The sequence below is a fragment of the Euprymna scolopes genome, chromosome 10 (genome assembly GCF_053919585.1).
Source record: "Euprymna scolopes isolate OS-2025 chromosome 10, ASM5391958v1, whole genome shotgun sequence".
NCBI classification, from domain to species: domain Eukaryota; kingdom Metazoa; phylum Mollusca; class Cephalopoda; order Sepiida; family Sepiolidae; genus Euprymna; species Euprymna scolopes.
Window position 1 is genome coordinate 52,577,970 of NC_136491.1, and position 20,923 is coordinate 52,598,892.

General features: G+C 33.6%; 1 protein-coding gene across 2 annotated transcripts in view; it reads left to right on the forward strand.

Moving 5' to 3' along the window:
* LOC145285993 (cadherin-87A-like) overlaps nucleotides 1-20,923 on the forward strand; it is a 196,007-nt gene that overhangs the window by 124,278 nt on the left and 50,806 nt on the right. For both annotated transcript variants that reach the window (XM_080134583.1, XM_080134584.1), the window contains exons 29-33: nucleotides 1,645-1,850; nucleotides 2,333-2,527; nucleotides 9,724-9,831; nucleotides 12,502-12,622; nucleotides 19,528-19,776. In XM_080134583.1, the coding sequence (XP_079990709.1) occupies nucleotides 1,645-1,850; nucleotides 2,333-2,527; nucleotides 9,724-9,831; nucleotides 12,502-12,622; nucleotides 19,528-19,776 (879 nt within the window). The remainder of the gene's footprint in view (nucleotides 1-1,644; nucleotides 1,851-2,332; nucleotides 2,528-9,723; nucleotides 9,832-12,501; nucleotides 12,623-19,527; nucleotides 19,777-20,923) is intronic.

Genomic DNA, 20,923 nt, shown 5'->3' on the forward strand with positions numbered 1-20,923 from the left:
CGTATTTACGTTACGAAAATATTTTGACAAGCCAAGATGTAAACTGTTCTCTCCGTTCCCGTTTAACTACACACGCACACACACACACGCACACACACGCACACACACATATGTATATATATGTGTGTGTGTGTGTGTGCGTGCGCCTGTGTGTGTGTGTGTGTGTTGAGAGAGATAGAGAGAGAGAAAGAGAGAGCGTGTGTGTGAGATATTGAGACATACAGACAGAGACAGTGAGAATATTTATAAACTAATGAAACTGTGTTAGGAGCAAACCTTTTTACAATTATTGAATATATATTTAAAATATATAAAAAAGATTAAAAGTTAAACGATGATTACTTTTACGGTTTTACTTGCTCCTTATTGTTTAATAACCTAATTCTCAACTTTCTCTCTCTCTCTCTCTCTCTTATTCACTCACCTACAAACGCCTAACTGAATCCACTGTCAAAAAGTTTCCCCACTTTTTATCTGTGCCTAAATCAAAACGTAGATTCCATGAACAAAACGTCTTTCTTAGAACTGCACGCCTGTGGAACTCTGTTCGGTCTGCTTGCTTCCCACCTGACTACAACCTGGATGTCTTCAAGTCCAACGTAAACAAATTCCTAATGAACTGTCACCTCAAGTAAACACCTCAATAAATCTCCACACTAACGTACTGTACTTGCAATAACTCTCAGCCCTGAGTGGCTTCCGGGCCTTGATAAGTGGTGACCACCGTGCAAAAAAAAGTCTCATTGATAACAAAAGCTAAGCTAGCTCGCCCAACGTCCGTACTTTCTTCAAAGCATCAATTAACCGTTATATATATACATAAAATTAAAATATATAATTTATATAAAAAATATTAAAAGTTAAACGATGATTATTTTGACGGTTTTTACCTGCTCGCTATTGTTTAATAATCTAATTCTTAACTTTCTCTGTCTCTATCTTACTCACTCACATACAAACGCCTACACCAAACTAAGAAAACGTTACATTTTGTCTCTTTGCTCATTCTCTCGCATTCATATATACAAAATTAGACACTATTGCTATTCTAACCTCAAACGTAAACTCGCTCAAACAAACGCACACTATAAAGAAAAATTATATTAGACAATACTCAGTATTGAAAGTAGAAGCAGCACTGATGACACCAAGAGCTTAAAATCTTAATTCTGAATTGTTGATCGGTATAAAGCTTTGAAAGGTACAGCGGCAGCCGCTGTGACTCAGGCTAATACTATGTTTGTTTACTTAATCGGGTTTTTTTTTTTACTTCTACCTCATCTTCTTTATGTCTCAAATCAGATTGAGCACAGTATGTTTATTTATTAGTAGATGCACATGGACGAAGGTAGAGAAATGTTCCAGAGACGTTTAATACTTAATTGAACAACTTGGTGGTCTGAAAAATATTCAGTAGCAATTGAGGAGAAGCATCGCAGTTTTTATGCACAAAAATGCAACTGGCCTTCTTTTCACGTCCGTCTAAAGAAAATAAGATATTTTCCTCGGGGTTTATGATCATTATTTTTATAAAGCCATGCGGAAGTAGACGATTTCCGAAAAATTCAAACATTCCAATTAAAAGCATTGTGAGCTGAACGTTTTTATTTCTGTTAATGTAACCCCTTTCTTTTATTCCACTAGACTTGTTCACCGTATCTTCGAACGGGGCGATCTTTGTGGAAAGCAGTCTCAAGGGGAAACTAGGCAATCACACATTCAATGTACAGGCTAATAATCCTCCATACGTGGACACAGCTACTGTGACTGTTAATGTATTAAAAGGATCCAGCAAACCGCCGATATGGACCATTCCAGCTAGTGATAATATTATTGTGCCTGTCTTAGAGGTAAGTGTGTCTCATCGTTTAAATCTTGTCTTATTGTACAGAATTTTGTTAGTTAGAAAAATCCCGGGTGTTTAATTATATCTAAAGGACTTAACTTACCTTTCAATTAATAAATATTTTATGATAATTAATATTGCTTATTTGGACTACTTTTCTAATTTTAGATGTTATTCTCACTATGTTTCGGCTGACGTGACCTCAGACTTTCTTCAGGTGCATCTTGTCGAACTGTGGTAGTTTTAAGTCAAACTCGGTAATCTATACGAAATGTTGAACGAACGCCTTTATTTAATCCAAATAGGTAAATTAATCTTGTTCTGACAGCCATGAGAAGAAGGAAATCTTAAGTAATTCCTAATTGTATTCTTTTTATCGATGCACTGATAATTGAACTTTGCTAAAATGCACAGGAAGAAGGTCTGGGCTTATATCGGCCGAAACTGATGTTCATCATGATTTTTTTTCTTTTATTTCAATTTCAGAGTCAGTACCTTGGTATGTACGTGTATCAAGTAAGAGCCGAAGATCCTGATACTGGCCCAAGCGGATTGCTCACATATTCGTTTTTAGTCGACCAACGCTCGGCGCAGACAACGGGAGATTTCAGAATAAACCCCGTTACCGGTGTTATACGAGCCGAGAGAGTTTTTGATCGAGAAGAGATCGACTTTTACACAGTAAGACATGCGTATTTTTATCATCGTCAATGTTACTATTTAAAAACAAGTATTCCGTTTTACCGAGATTATTCTGACGGATTCTAGCGACCCGACATTAGCCAGAATTATTTCTACCTTCATTATTTCTGTGATTTCTAGTTATTTTTAACTTTGACCTATTTTTAACAAATTATTGTTATATTTTTAAACAGAAATTTGAAAACTTTAATCCAGCAAACATCACTTATGTCATATAATATTTTCTAGATTATTGAAAATAAATGACAGGGTTATATTCGTAGATGTGTTACTTTTTTAATATCCAAACGGAATTTTCCTTCCAACTATAGGAACACATCTAACACTCACTTTCTAACATTAACTTATAGTTAAAAAAACAAATTGAATATTTCTAATGAACCGTAATTTCCGATTATGAATTGAACCAATTTTTATGAGATTTTACTTATTTTTGTTTAATTAATGCTGTTTTATCTATTTTTATAATTTACGGTCGTAAGTTGCTTTTAAACACCTCCTTTGTAAAGACATAATGATGATGTGCCAAGAATGTGTCATAAATTACTTTCTAATTGATAGTTAAAAACCTGTTAAATTTTGACGGGCCAATAGTAATTCATTCCTTGGTATCTATTATTAACATATACAGGCTGACTAAAAAAACGCGCCCCAACTCTAATTAGGCCCCGTTTCTTTGTGTTTTTTCCGAATGAAATGAAACTTTGGTCATAACTAGTTTATTATATTCAAAACATCACATCAAAACACTAGGGTCTTTGGCCTTCTTTTCTCCGTTCTACAGAATATGTTCTAGATGGCCTCCATTTAGCTTTTTTTTTGGGGGGGGGGGGTCACCCTCTATTAAAATTGTCGAGATCTTTAGAAATAAATCGAAATTAATCTGGTAGAATTTTTTTTATCTGCCCGGTTCATCTGCATGTCCAAAATGCAGTCGTCTATATAATTTTAATCGCAGTCGTGTCATCTATTGCAATTTGCCGTGTAATCTTTTTGTCTAAAAGTTATGCATATTTAATTTTTTTGAGTTTGTTATTATATTAGAATTATTATTAATAGTAGTAGTAGTAGTAGTAGTAGTAGGAGGAGGAGGAGGAGGAGGAGTAACAACAGTAGGAATAATCATAGTAGATGCAATATTGTTGTTCAAACTATATATGGCTCTCGTCCTGGGGCGGCTTCATGTTGTGACAAGCTTCTGGGCTTGATATTTACTCCTGGCCTGAAATGAAACATGTATATCAAATCCATTGCCAAGGTCGTTGGAAAAATGGTGATATCTCACTCCTGCCTATATCTTTACCTATATAAAACCCATGTACGGTCGCTGGAAAAATATAAAATATAAAAATAAAAATATAAAAATATATAAAAATTGTGATACCTCACTCCTGCCTATATCTTTACCTATATAAACCCCAGGTACGGCAAACGATGGAGTATTGTTGCCACATCTGGGCAGGTTGGTTGGTTGGTTGGTTGGTTGGTTGGTTGGTTGGTTGTTTTACGGCATATCAACCCTTTTCGGGTTATTTAATGCTGAATCCAAAGATGTTGAAGAAAATATTTTTAATAGAATACATTTGTTGTTTTCACGTCAGTTTCTATTTAACCCATAGTTGGGACCCTAACAGGTACTACCACTCCGGGTCAGAGTGAACCTGGGAGCAATGGTAATTAAAGGGTGACTCCACACTCCCCAAAGTCCACAAGCTGGGGCCTAACCACTGGATATAGTTTAAGGTCATATCCAGGACCCCCATTGAGGGACTTTTACCCTCTGCAGGGAGGCAGTCGGCGTATTCTAATGCCCCACCGACAGGGCCCATCTGGGCAGGATAAGCTGCTAGAAGCAGCTTATCCTGCCTTGATAGATTTCAAAGTAGACTTCGTAGCTTAGTGGAGGATGCCCTTTTCTCTTACCTGCAATCTCTTTCCCACAGAAGAGAGGTTGTAAGCCTGTTTTTGCTTTATTGTTATTTTCATGACTTCAATCTATGGTCACCCCTCGCCAGACTTGCATGAACAACACTCGTCTAGCCAAAAGTTAGCAATAATTTTACACACTCTTTATATGTGCCTTAACCTGAATGTAGATTCCATGAGCAAAGCATATTTCTAAGAACTGCACGTCTGTGGAACTCTTTTTCGATTGCCTGCTTTCCAGCTGACTACAATCTGATTGTCTTCAAGTCCAACGTAAACAAGTTCTTGATGAACTGTCACCCTAAGTAATCCAATTTACAAAATTCCCACTACTTATGTTTACTACGGTAAACTAACATTCACTAATGTATACCCATTAACCCTTATCCTCAAGTTGCCTCCGGGCCTTGTTAAATGGTGATTCCTGTGTATGTAATATATATATATATATATATATATATATATATATATATATATATATATAAAGTCAATGTAACTTTCGTTATACTAATATTCGCATATTTTCATATAATATAATTACTACCGAACATTCTTAATGTTATTATTATTAATTAATTACCCGGTAATTTTCTTGCAATTAAAATGAATGCAAATAAAATAACCTGTTCTAAAATAAGGTTTATTTCCGTATTTTAAATTATAGCTATCTCATCATGCTTTTTAATAAATGCATGGCGAGATAGTAGATATAATAAAACATACGTAATTAAACCTAATTTTATTATTATTATTATTATTATTATTATCATTATTATTATTATGTTATTATTATTATTAATCTTATTATTATTATTATCATCATCATCATTATTATTATTATTATTATTATTATTATTATTATTATTATTATTATTATCTAAATATTAATTAACTTGTCTGTGTGTTCAGTGTCACGTAACTAAACATCATCGCAAACAGTAAATATATCTATAAAGAAGTGAACCATCGCGTAAATTCAATCAACTAAAAAATGGAAAACGGGGTGAGGAAAAGAAAAAAATATATAATGGGGCAAGTTATATGTACAATTCAATAAAATAGATAAGTCGATTAAAAACGATCGTTAAAATACACCCAAAGCGCTGTTCGTCCAGACTAACATTTTCAAGGGTCATAAGTCTGAAAATTATTTATTTATTTTTTTTTTAGAATATTTGGTAGTGGTATGGAATAAGAGCGCAGAGGAGGTTAAGAGAGAGAGAGAAAAAAAAAAAAAACTGACTACCCAAATAATTCTAATTGAAGCCGGAGGTTTCTCTGCTTGCACAAAGTAGGGGGGTTAGCAATGATGGCAAGTACTTCGAGGACAGACAGGTGGAACTTTGTGCGTCCTCGGTACAAAACAGAAAAACACCCCGGAGAGAAAACAAGACCATACTCCTTTTTATCGACCAAGTGTTGGCCGATGAACGATTCTATCAGTTGAGATTTTCTGGTAGTAGGTAGATGATCTCGGATGAAACGGGGAACATGTTGGGCGATTCTGACCTGAAGACGCTGGGTCGTCTTGCCTATATAGACGGCACCACACCGACATTGAAATTTATAAATAATATTACTTGTTTGAGAGATAGGTAAGACATCCTTACGAAATGAGGGAAAGGCGGTTTTTGTGGAAAAGGCAATACGGAGCGATAGAGCACCAAAATTAGAAGCCACCAGAGAGGATATCTTATCGCAAATAAGTTGGTCTTCAAGTCCAATCCAGGGTAACTTAAGGTATAATGGAAATCTATATGGACCGTATTTTGGTAGCTCCGGAGTGTTTTTCTGTTTTGTACCGAGGGCACACAAAGTTCCACCTGTTTGTCCTCAAAGCACTTGCCATCATTGCTACCCCCCACTTTGTGCAAGCAGAGAAACCTCCGGCTTCAATTAGAATTATTTGGGTAGTCAGGTTTTTTTTTTCTCTTAACCTCCTCTCCGCTCTTATTCCATACCACTACCAAATATTCTAAAAAAAAAAAAAATAAAATAATTTTCAGACTTATGACCCTTGAAAATGTTAGTCTGAACGAAAAGCGCTTTGGGTGTATTTTAACGATCGTTTTTAATCGACTTATTTATTTTATTGAATTGTACATATAACTTGACCCATTATATTTTTTTCTTTTCCTCACCCCGTTTTCCATTTTTTAGTTGATTGAATTTACGCGATGGTTCACTTCTTTATAATTATTCTAAAATTTTGCCAATCGAATAAAGATATATATATATATATATATATATATATATATATATATATTGATTTTACAAAATGTCTGCATATACAAGGTGTTCTAAATAAGTTTTCAGTCACTTTTTGTACAGACATTTCAAATTGTCGTAGACTCTTCAAAATTCAGTATTTCATTGCTATATATCTTGAGAGTACTAACAACTTCTTGATTTTAGGTTCAAATAGAAACTACATCAGGAATTGGAAGACACCCTACTAAACTCTGTTTTACTAAAATTATGATTTAAACTTGGAAAAATACCAGAGAAAACTATGGAATGCTTCAGACTGTTTTTGGCCATCTTGCATAAATCTAGTATCAGTTTTTAGTGGCATAAAAGATCCAAGGATCTGCGAGGGATGATTAGAGGTGTGGGAGAAGTAAGTAAGTGAAAACATCAGAGTTGGTTGGCCTGATAAAGAATTTCATAAATAAGGACCGACTTGTGTCTGTAGCGACAATAAAAGAACAGTTTGAAGTCAGTATAGGAACTGTACACACAATTATTCGCGAGTAACTGAAGATGCGGAGGATTTGCGCGAAGTTTGTCCCAAGGTGTCTCAGAGAAGATAAGAAAAGACGTTTTCATAAGCATCAAAACAGTTTCTCGCCCTCCCTATTGTCTGGATCTTGCTCCCTGTGATTTTTAATTATTCCCTAAGATCAAGGAAAACCTGTGGGCCTGTAGTTATAAGGCAATTGAGGAGATGAAAAGAGCTGTGACGAGAGTCACTGACACGTCTCACAAGAAGGCATCCTCAGGGGCTTCCAGAAATTGTTGTCATAGTGCAACAAGTGCATTGCTGCCGGAGAAAATTACTTCGCAGGGAACTAGAGTTTCATGTGTTTCTATCAATAAAAGTGTCAATACTAAAGGTCACCTCGACCTTTATAAATCCACTTCCAGAATAAAAAAATACTCCTCCGAATATTTTATCTACATATTTGCCTATTTACGTCCAATACAACTGTTATCATTCATTGTTACTATTATAAGATCATTATAAGTTTTAAGCATATCACAACAGGGTATGCATACATATATGCATACACCTCTATATTGACACATCTAGGACAATACTTATTATTATTACATTGTTTCCATTCTTATTATTATTGTATTATAAAATATTAGAAAAATTATGCTTTTTTTATTACTCCCGTTCACCCAAACAAGGCATATCGCCATTTGAACGTAAATGTCTATCATATATAGAGAAAATGTGCAACATATTAGCTTATGTTACATTTCAATATGGTAGATACTTCGGTAACCTAGTAGCTAGTAACTGAAGTCGACAAATTGCCCAACAGGTACTTTCATCCTCTTAGACAATAGCCATTTAATATCAACGACGTTTTTTGTATTGTACTCACTTAAAAAAAGGAAGATAATATTTTATATAATTCAGATAAGCAAAATAAATTAACTGATTCTGTTTTAAAAACATTGTCACGCAACAAGAAACCTTCGCTATTATTAGAGACAAGTCATTTAATGAAAACTGAAACCGATTAAAATATATGAAAAAGCATAAAAATAGAAAAAAAAAAGTAAAAAGAATAAAAACAAATCTGAAAAGGTTTGGGAAAGCTTCTCTGAACTCCGAGCGACCAAACATGAATGTGTTTTAAAGGGAAACGCTGGTTTACTCAATTACAATTAATGTCTCTTTCGTTACTTAAATTATCTAAAAAATGTCAAAGTGTTTTACATGTTCGGAAATAACGAATCAGTAAAGTAAAAACCAGATGACAAGTCGAGAAGGAGAATGGCGCGATACTTAATCAACGGTCGGCCGGCTATCTTCAAAGCAGAGCGTACAATATGTCCTTTAAAGCTTTACTCTAAATTTGGTTAAAAGTAATCTTGTTTAAATTTGTTGATAGAAAGTGGTGAGAATTAAAAATAAGTATTTAATTAAAAAAATGTTGATGCAATTTATTATGAGGAAATTGATATTTTTAGTTGTATATAAGTCTATATATTTTTAGTTGCAAATAGGTTAATCTACTATATAAATATTTTGTACTAATTCTATGTATAAATAAAAAAAAGTGGGCAAAACTTGAACAGGAACAATGATAAAGATATTAAAATTAAAACCCATATATATATATATATATATATATATATATATATATATATATATATATAGTAAGTTATAATATATATATATATGTTATAACTTACTATAAAAAATATATATATGTTATAACTTAAATATATATATATATATGTTATAACTTTAAAAAATATATATATATATATACGTATATATGTTATAACTTACTAACTAGCTCTACCTACGTATTGAGCACTGTTGAAGTAAAATTTACGCATAAATTTATACTTTCGTATATTAATTTTATGTGAGTAAATGAAGTAGTTATATGTGTGTGTGTTTGTGTATATAAAGTGTTCCGTAATATTTTATATATTGGATAGATAGTTAATATATATATATATATATATATATATATATATATGTGTTGGATTAGTAGTTAATATATACACACACATATATATAAATACATAAACACACACACACATATGTATATATATATATATATATATATATATATATATATATATATATATATAAAGTAAAAGAGAGATGATTAAAAGAGATATGTACATACACACAGATTGACATTTATTATCGGCGGTTTATCGTATTATCTTCATAAGCAAGCAAACACCGTTATTATGTCTTAAAATTGCAAATTAAAAGAATCATTCTTTTGGTGCTTAAAATGTCTTTACCAGAAAACTCATATATAAATTTCTGATATGTTTTTCAACAGAAAACTAAACATCTATAACACCGAGTGATTTGTTCGGAAAACCGTCTTGCAAATTAATCAAATTAAAACATATGGCATTTGTGAATATTAAGTTGAATTCAAAGTTTTAATATTCAATCTGGACTTTTGGTGTGAACTTGTATCACTATATATATTATATAAATAGATATTATATGGATACTTATTTTTCATGATTAATAGTTGATGCTGTTAGTCACAGATCACAGTAAAAACCCAATTGATGTCAGTCGACGGCTTAGAATTCAAGTACTTGATGTGAACGACAACAAACCACAATTCCCAACAAGGGTAAGTTTTTAAAGTTCACGCTTTAAATTTCGTCTGTCCTTCGTTGCACAAGATTCAATGAAGTTATTTAAAATTGTTTTGTTTGCACATTTACAGTATATATATATATATATATATATATATATATATATATACATATATATATATATATATATATATATATAACATTTTTCGATATTTTGTTATTGAGTTATTAAATGATAATTAAATATTCAGTATCGCCTCCTACTTAAGATGCTACTAAACCCCGATATAAAAAAATATCAACAATAAAAATGTCGATATATTTTTAAAAGCAGTAAAAATAGAACGTAATTTCGACTCGATTATAATACAGCTGATGTGTCGTAGTAAGACGAAACACGTATACGTAGAAAACTCTTTTATAATTAATATTTTCAGGGGAATGTGAAATTTTATGTTCTTTCCAATAAACCGAATATCATATTTTAGACAAACGGTTTTTTTTAATTCACACCCCCTTTTCAAGTTTCTATTAAAAAGTAAATAATTAATTTACTCACCGAAAAGTAAATAATTAATTTACTCACAAATTGAAGAGAAAAGGGCAATAAATAATATATTCAAATTTAAAACAAAAAAACAAGTAGTGTTTTTTTGTTTTTTTACCTGTAAAGTTTGAAGTTTAAAACCTTTTTTTTAAAAAAACGCCTTATTTGTTTTTTTCTTTTTTTTAGTTTTAATGGAACATTGGTCCTTGCTCCTTTAATTGAAAAAAATAGGGCTTAAATTAAATTCTTCGAGGAGTTATAAGCTTGGAAAGAAAGGAGGGGTCGAATAATTCACGCCTCCCATTTTTAAATGTCTATTAAAAAGTAAATAATTAATTCATGTACTAAAGTCTTATAATATAACAAATTGAAGGGAAAAGGTCAATAAATAATATATCTAAATGTAAAACAAAAAAAGAATAGTTTTTTTAGAAATTTACCTGTAAAGTTCGAAGTTTAAAACCTTTAAAAAAAAAACACGTTGTTTTATTTATTTTGTTTTTTTAAATAAAACCTTGGTCCTTGCTCCTTTAATTGAAAAAAGGGCTTGAATATCATTGTTCGAGGAGTTATAAGCTTGGAAAGATGGGATGGAATTATTCACTATTTTCACGAAATTTCTGAGACACCTAGCGCTTAGACTAAAGAATTTATCCGTGTTCCTATCTCGTAGGGTACCGCCTCAAGGATATAGTTAAACAGCACATAGGATTCTGTTGTACGCAATATATCACTTTTCTTCTCGAATCTCTTGGTAAAATATGGTACTACTTCTATATACAAGGACCGATGAAACAGATTGTTTGAATAATAGTGTTTAATCTTGCTAGCGAGATTGTTTGCATAGGTAATGTAAAAAACTTTAATTTAAATTAGCTCAATCTAAGATATATGGCTCATTAAAATATCCTATCGTAACTGTGATATAAACACCGTTTGGCATCTGATGAAAACAAGATATTGCACACTGTATGGAAAATATTTAATACCAGGGATCTTAGGAAATAATATGATTTTTCGAAAAAAAAAAAAAAGACAAAATGAGTCGCAGGAAAGTTTGAAAATATCTCGGAAAGCGAAGAAGTTTATTGTAATATGAAACAAGAGTATTCCCCAGGTGAATGTAATGAGAAAACGGTCAGTATAGATAGCATGCTATACTTATTTTTATTTAAAATAACTGAACTTGTGATCTACGATATTATGATTAAAAATGGCAAAATTTAACTGCCTCATTGGTTTACTTATCTGTTGAGTGCCGACAACGTGATTTCCAGGAATGTAAATCAGGTGATGGGATTTCGAATCAGCATTATAGGGTAAGTGTTCGGGATCGTATTGCTTTGCGACAACACCATTGATTAATTTTAATCATGCTTAGAAGTCAATAGTCCATCGGTAAAACCATTTCACGAGTTTACTTTACATCAACCGGGGATTGTTTTAATATGTACTGTCACCAATGACTAAAAGTACACGCGTTTTAGAAATACATTAAACATTCCTCTTTTAATAACATTTCCAGTAGCAGCAGCCGCTGGTAATGCAATGGTTGACAATACTCTCGTACTTTCAACATTGGTCAATCGTCTCTGTTTGCGGCTGTTGAGAACATGGTACCGTATGTGCAACTAGGTTTGCCTTGTCAATAAAAAAAAAAACAAAGTGATTAATATTACTTAAGGTACAAATTAAAAAAAATAACACTGAAAAATATGGTGATCTGCTTTGATTGCTATATGGTACCGACGATTACAATGAAGCCATGTTTAAAAACTAATGACACAGTAGATATATTTATATGCTTCGATAGAAAGTACATTACAAGTTTTTATACTCATTAAAATTGAGATCATTTGCTTGCATAAAAATATTGAGAAACGTATCTGAAATACGTGTTTGTGTTAAACGTGATCCATTTTCAAACAAATAGCTTCAAAACCGAATACAATATATATTATGTTATTCTATGAATTAAAAGAGTTTTAGAAAATTACACTTAGCATTATTTTTATTTTATTGGAAGTCTATATTTCCATGATGCAATATTTGTTTACTTGAAAAAGGAAATCTACCGACTGCAACCGCACGTAAGAGCTTCTATAGTCAACAGATTTTTTTTTAATGTTTCACAATTTTACGAATATATAATTTTCAGAATGGTACAATCATCCCATACGTTTTTGAAGTGCCTGAAAACTCAAAAATCGGATACCATATCGGTGATGTCACCGCCTATGATATAGATTTAAACCCGACTGTCTATTACCAGATTTTATGTAAGTACTTGATTTTTATTATGTTGAATTATATGTGTTTGCACGATAATCTGTCTGCATAGTTGCAAGGAATTGTAAATAAACTAATGGAAAAATATATTTTTTTTTTTACAAAGGCATCGCCACATTATCAAGGCCCAGAGGCCACTCAAGGACAAGGGTTAAAGAGTGTACAGTAGAAATTGGTCAATATAGTAATCATTAGTAATGAAAATTTGGTAAATTTAATAACTTATATGGAACGGCTCATCAAGAACTTATTTACTTTAGACTTGAACACAACCATATTGTAGTCAGCCGGAAAGCAGGAAAACGGAAGACAATTCCACAGGCGTGCAGTTCTAAGAAAGAAGCTTTGTTCATGGAATCTACGTTTAGGTTTAGGCACAGATAAAGAGTGGGGGAAATTATTGATAGTGTTTACAGCTAGACGAGTGTTTCTTGTGAAAGTTTGGCGAGGGGGGACCATAGATTGAAGCTCAGTTGAACACTTTCCATGAAAATAACGATACATCAGAGATAAACTCGCAACATCTCTTCTGTGAGATAGAGGTTGCAAGGAGGAGAAAAGGACATCTCCTACGAGGCTACGAAGTCTATTTTGAACTCTATCAAGGCAGGACAAGTCCTTTCTAGCAGCTCCTGCCCAGATGTGGCAACAGTATTCCATCCTTGGACGTATCTGGCTCTTATATAGGTAGAGAATAGCATCAGCAGTGAGATATCTACTGGATCGATAGAAAGATCCCACCATTTTTCCAGCGGCCTTGGCAACAGATTTGATATACGTGTTCCATTTAAGATCAGGAGTAATGGTCAAACCCAGAAGCTTGTCAAAACTTGAGGCCTCCTGAAGACGAGAGCCATTCATTTCAATTGATGACAAATGTGAATTAGAATGTTGATGATGTAAAGAGAGAAGCTTGGTTTTAGATGCATTAAAAGTAACCAGCCACTCCCTTCCCCATTGTACTACGTGCTCAAGGTCAGAGAAGAGAGAATTGGAGAGAACTTGGTCGTTTACTGTCTTAGATGTGGTACCATAAATGGTAGTGTCCTCAGCATAAATGTCTACAAATGATGTAAGGATATGATTTGGAAGATCATTAATGTAGATCAGGAAAAGAGTTGGGCCCAGGATGGATCCCTGAGGGACACCGGCATTAATACTGTGAGCTTCTGATTTTTGCCCCTCAACTACTTCTCTTATGAACCTATCAGAAAGAAATGATTTAATAATTGAGAAGACTTTTCCAGCTATACCATAGCTAGCGATCTTATGAAGTAAACCTTTATGCCATACCCTATCAAAGGCTTTAGATATGTCAAGAGCAATTGCCCTAGAAAGATTGCCACCGTAGAGAGATTTGCTAATCCTATGCGATATAACTGTAAGGACATCTGCTGTAGATCTAGCAGAACGGAAACCATATTGAGTGTCATTAAGAAGGTTATTTTTGTTGAGATGTTTGATTACTTCTGTATTTAACACAGATTCTAGCAACTTACTCATGACGCACAGGAGACTTATTGGCCTGTACTGAGAGGGGGATGAGCGATCACCTGAATTCTTAAATACAGGGCATACTGATGAGATTTTCCAGGGAGATGGGAAACTATTCTCCTTAAGACAACGTTTAAACAGTTTTGTAAGTATGGGCGCTAATTCAGGTTGAAGTTTTTTGAGTACTATAATTGGAATACCATCAGGGCCAGTTGCTTTACTCGAATCAAGGTTTTTGATTAGCTTCGCAACATCACGTACAGATATACGTATATCACATAGCGTGTTTTCTGATACAGGAGGAAATATTGGGGGTTGGCGATCTTGGTCCCAAAGGGTAGAATTAGCTGCAAAGTTCTTGACAAAGAGTTTGGCTTTGTCTGATGCTGACGAGATTACCTCAGATCCATTGATAATAGTTGGGATGGAGCACACGCTTCTGTTCAGGATTCTATTTGCTATTTGCCAAAACTGGTGGGAACCAAGCCGCTGCTCAGCTACTTTGGACTTAACAGATTGAGCATACAACACTCTTGTGTTCCTTATTACTTTCTTACAATGGTTGCTGGCAGTCCTGAAAAGGGCTTTAGTTTCCATACATCTATTACGTTTGAAGCAGTGGAAAAAGTGATTTCTGTGCGCAATGGCAACAGCACATTCTGGAGAGAACCATGGCTGGCTGTTAGGTTTTTGCTGAAACTTTTTAGAGGGAATGAAATGGTCAATACCTACAATTAACCATTCAGTTAGGTCTAATACCATAGAGGACACACCCTTTTTAAACATGGAATGCAGAGGTAGATCAGATATAAATGTACGGAAGCTATCCCAGTCAGCCTTAGTGTATCGATATACTGTACGATGAAGAGGTACGTCTGGGGACTTATTACATTTCATTTTTATCTTAATTGATACAACAGAGTGGTCCGAAGATCCAAGAGGCGACAGAACAGAAACTGAACATAGTTCAGGGCAAGTTGTGAGAAAAAGGTCTAGTAGGCTCGCATACTGGCCGTCATTATCGGGCACACGGGTAGGTTCCTGAACAATCTGAGTGAGGTCATAGACAATGGAGAAATCATGACAGAACCTCCCCTCATCATCGGTCTTGTTTGAGTGGGTCAACCATTCGACGTTGTGAACATTGAAGTCTCCACATACGTGAATGTTAGCTGAAGGATAAGTAGAAAGGACTTGGTCAATTTTCTCAGATATGCTTTGAAAGATAGTAACTCCGCTGTTGTGGGGGCGATAGAGAGTAAATATAAATGCAGTAGTGTGAGCTAAAGCAACCCGGAAGCACATATAGGGTAAGTTAGGATCTTCCCTGGAGATGTCCCTCCCACATGGAAAGCTATCTTTAATATAGGCACATATTCCATGCCCATGGCGATCTTGGGGGTCAGATTTAGAAGTTAAGTTAGAGTATCCTGAAATTGCAAACTCATCTAGGGAAATAGCCTGTCCAATGCCAGTTTCACTTAAAAAGAAAAGGTCTGGTTTAGTCTCCTGTAATTGGGTTTCAACCTCTGGAAGGTTAGAACGTAGACCCCTGATGTTGGAGAAGAAGACATGGTAGTAGGGGTCTACGTTGGAAGTTGGAGAACCGGGTTTAATCGTGTATTTTTTCTTGAAACTTTGGAATTTGTGGACTAGGTCGACAGATTTACTTAGAGCAGGACAGAGAGGGGAAATTAAGAGAGAAAAAGAAACGAAGAATTTTTTTTTTGTAGCTAATGATAAGGTAAAGCCGTAACAATTACCCACTAGTATGGCATCGAGAGGCCCCATCAGAAGCTACTGCATGGTCCAGAATCCATTCACCAAATGGCAATACAGCAGCCCCAGTACTTTGCACCTGCTGAAAGGACAGCCTCCTTAGTGGTTAATCCAAGGTTCGGGTCCCTGACTATCAGGCGGATAACGTCAGCCCAGACAAAACGTTTACCTCCAGCACCCTTACTAGTGACATGGCTACAAGGATAGACATAGAAACAGAAAATTTCCGCCATCTCAGCCAACTGTTCGCAAAAATACTGCCAACCTAGAAAACAGCTTTTTCTTCTCCCTTTGTCCGAAAAATCACTCATTTAAAAAATGAGGACTGAGGGACAAATAAGAAGAAGCGAGAGTAACAGGAGCTGCCGATAACGCATCCACAATGCGTTTTCTACTCTCCATTAAAAAAAAAACAAAAAAAAAACTATTAAGTATTGTACTTAATAAAAGTCCAACAGACGTGTTTATGGGAAAGTATGGTGATAGATTCCCCTCACACGAACTAAAAATGAGTATAATTCGTAATTTTTGCTATCAACTCGGTAGATAAATAAACATATGTACGAGGAAAAAAAAAGCTAGCATTTAATAAAACAGAAATACACAAATTAAATACTGAAATAAAATGGAGTTGTTAATATTTTAAATCTAAAATAAAAAGCATGATTGAAATCACTTATCTCATTATATATATATATTATAGGCAAAGAAATGTTAAGAGTGAGTTACTTTTTACGAGAAGTTTAAAACTACATTAAAGGTTCACGCAGTAGATTTCAGTTGTACGTAGTGGTAAAAGAATCTAGTTAATTGTTGGAATCTTGTTTCTTTAAGGAGATAATTGTTAGCTATCTTTGAGAGACAAAAACAGTAATTATGTATATATATATATATATATATATATATATATATATATATATACGTGTTATAAATATTGTTTACAATATGTATGTATATATATGTTGTATATATACATGCGTGTATTATATACGTATATATGCATATATTTGCTCACAAATATATATATATGTACATATATATATATATATATATATATATATATATATATATATATATATATATATATATATAGGTGTGTGGGTGTGTGTGTGTTATGAGAGCATGAAAAGTAATATGGTAAAGATTAAACTTATAAAAGTAAAGCGGCTAATTGTTTCGGAGCTCTAAAACAACAATGATCTCCAGAGGAAAATACTACTCCCCCATAAAACATATAAGCACACTCTGCTACGTATTTCAATTATAAAAGTTGCGTAATAATCGATTATAGAAGTAATATTGTATAATTAGATCATTCACGAGAATAGCTGAACAAGAACTCGTTTACGTTAAAGATAATGATATAGTCAGCTTGAAAGCAGACTACCGGAACAGTGTTTCACAGGTAGGCAGGGAGAAGCTTTGTTCATAGAATCAAAGTTTAGGTTTAGGCAACGATAGAGAGTGGGGGGTTTTATTAATAGAGTTTTGGGATAGAGTAGTGGTTTTTATGAAGGATTGGCGAGGGGGGACCATACAATAGAATTCAACCGAACACCTGCCATGAAAATAACGATAGACCAGGGACAGGATTGCAACGTCTATTCTGTGGGAGAAAAGAAAAAGACATCGCGTACTAGATTACAAATCTGTTTTAAATTCTGTCACGGTAGGATAGGGTGCTTCCAACAGCTCATGCCTAGATGTAGAAACTGTATTCAATCTTAGGACATACTTGGCTCTTATACAGCTAGAGAATTGCTTCAGTAGTGAAATGCTCCAACCATTTTTCCAGCGACCTTGGCTACAGATTTGATGTTTATACATATGTCAAACCAGGAGTGAATGTCAGACCAAGAACTTTGTTTAAACATTGGCCGTCTTCAAAACGAGAATGATTGATTTCAATAAAAGCCAGATGTGGGGCAGAGTGTTACTGATGGAAAGATTGAAGTTTGGTTTTAGATGCATTAAAACTAACCAGTCACCTCTTTCCCCATTGTACCATGTGTTCAAGATGAAAGGTGAGAGAAAAAGACAGAACTTGGCTGTTTTCTTATTTTAGAAGTGTTGCCATAGATGGTAGTGTTGTCTGTATAAATGTCTACGAATTATCTAAAAATGTGATTTGGGAGATCATTGATGGAGATCTAGGAGAGAGTCGGGTCCAGGATGGAGCCCTGATGGGCCGCCGGCATTAATTCTGTGAGCTTCTGATTTCTGCGATTCAATCACTACTCGTATAAACCTATCAGAGAGGAATGATTTTATAATTGAGATCTTGTGCCAAGATTCTGTCGAAAGCCTTTGACATGTCAATGGCAATTTTCTTAGAAACGAACCTGCGTCGAGAAATTCAATAATGCAGCGAGAAGTTACTGTTAGCACATCATAGATCCAGACGGAAACGAAATTGCATGTCACTGAGGAGATTGTTTCTGTTGAGGTGATTGATCACGTTTCCGTTAAACACAGATTCGAGTAGTTTAATAATGACCACAGGAGACTGATTGGGCTGGATTGAGAGTGAGATGATCGATCGCCCGAATATTTAAATACCAGGACGACCGAAAAGATTTTCCAGGGTCTTGAGAAGCATTTCTCATTAAGATAACCGTAAAACAAGTGTGTAAGTATATAGGGGGGGGCTAGTTTTCATATAAATACATACATACATACATAATTATAAATGTAAATAAGCAATATATATATATATATATATGTGTGTGTGTGTGTGTGTGTGTGTTTGTATAAATCTTGTCTGTATGTCTATGTGCGGAAAGTCTATTCTAAAACACTCTGTCAATGTTTGGTCTACATACGTACAACTTGATATATAGGGAATTTGGACCAATGAGACAAATTTTATTTGATTTTTAAGCTATGAAAATGACGTGTAAGGGTTCAAAATGTAACTACATACGTGTTACTGCTACGTTTGCAAAAATATACATGTATAGGTTTACGTTAGTTATTTTTTGGAAGTTTCCTTTATCCATCTGTTAGATGTCAACAAATATGGACAAAGTGCTAAATATTTGTGTTTTCATTCTAGCTGGTTGCACTCTAATCATATACATTTGAAATTGTTACTATACATTTGGTACAATACAACAACAAACAGAAAATTATTTTTATAAGAAATCTGAAATTTACATCAATTAAATATCATATTTAAGCAACGCTCGGTGGCCTGCTAGTTAGCATATAAATTATATAGGAATAACGATTCATTAAAAAAAGCATATAAATATTATCTATAAATTATATAGGAATAACGGCGCATGAACACACAAATAAAAGGTTAAGTCTTTAGTACCATAAAGACAAATATATATATATACATAAAAATATATATACATTTATAGACAAAGAAACGGTTTCAATGTCGGGAAATGTAGCTACTCCTAAATTTAGACTGTCAATGGTAATATAATTATCCGTAGAATCCTGTCTAATACATTCGCTAATACAAACTGTAAGAATAATAAAACAATATTTTATCGATGATAATATATATATAATAATTGTATAATAAGCCATTAACATTGCGCGTGGGGTGTATAATTTATTCATAGTTTGGTAATATTTTGTAATTCATAATCCTCACTCACATTCACAGCCGGCAACGAGGGTGGCGAATTCGAACTCAATCAGCGAACGGGTGCGTTAAAATTGAAGAAGGCGATCGATCGCGAGAGGGTAGATTCGTACACATTGAACATCGAAGCTGTGAACAATGTGACTGACTACATCGTTATGAGGCCGCGAAACAGGCGCAATGTGGACGCCAGCGTGACCAAAGTGAAAGTAATTGTTTCAGACATGGACGATGAAAAACCGACCTTCCTCCAGAAAGAATATTATGGATGTAAGTATCTTTGTTAAATCATTTTTCAATTTAAAATCAACTAACCTGACATATACAAAAACTTGCATGCACATAGACAGCTACACACAAAAACGTATTTATAAAGACGAAACATTGATAAACAAATGACTCGGTTTATTCTTTTTTTATCTTTATTTTGTCAGAATACTATTTCAATTATTCTCATATATATATATATATATATATATATATATATATATATATATATATATATATTCCAAGTTTATATATATATATATATATATATATATATAATTAAAATTACGATTGAATTTACCAAAATGATCCAAGATGGTACAAATAAAGTATATTATAAATATTAAAGAATCAATGTTTAGAAAATTATCTCATCCAGATAAAAAAAGCTCGATAAAACGAAATAGGAAATAGAGCTTATAATATGAGCAAACAGTTATTAAAATATGTTAAAAAACACTTTGAAATGAGTTAAAAACATATTTAATCTGAAAAGGAAACACTAGATAAATGGATAGTTCTTAATCCGCGGAGTTTCGAAGAAATACTTTCCTTCTCATCAGAGGGTAGGAATTAGCAAAATGCAGGATCGGATTTTGCATGCAGAAGTATTTTATGAAACAACAAGTAAGACAAAGATCTTACTTGAAAACAAAAAAAAGTGAAGCAGAGAGAATATGGTAAAGAAAAAGGTGATTACACACGAATGGATAGTCTGGTGGAAGATAGAAAATCCAGTGACGGTAAAATCCAAATGTAAAATTTCAAAAAAGTAAAGAGAATTTCCATTTGTACAAATAAAATCCAAGGAGATCCCGTAAATGGAAGAAGATGGTCCATAATAATCCAAAGGTAGAACTCCATGGAATAATTCACAAACATGTGTACAAGGGGAAAAAAGAAAAGATTCCAATAATATTAATAAAAGAAAAATAAGATGTGTTTTTCACTCTACTTCCGAGACATAAATATAAATAAGAAAAATTATATTTATTTATTTATTTCTTATTGACATATATAGGCTAGTGCATCTACCACCACTACCCCGATCTATCAACCACGCTCGAGCCCATGTCTCATCGTAGTAATGTTGCATCTCTGTGCCTGTTTTACAAGTCCTTTAATCGAATGTGCCATGATTAACTCCTTG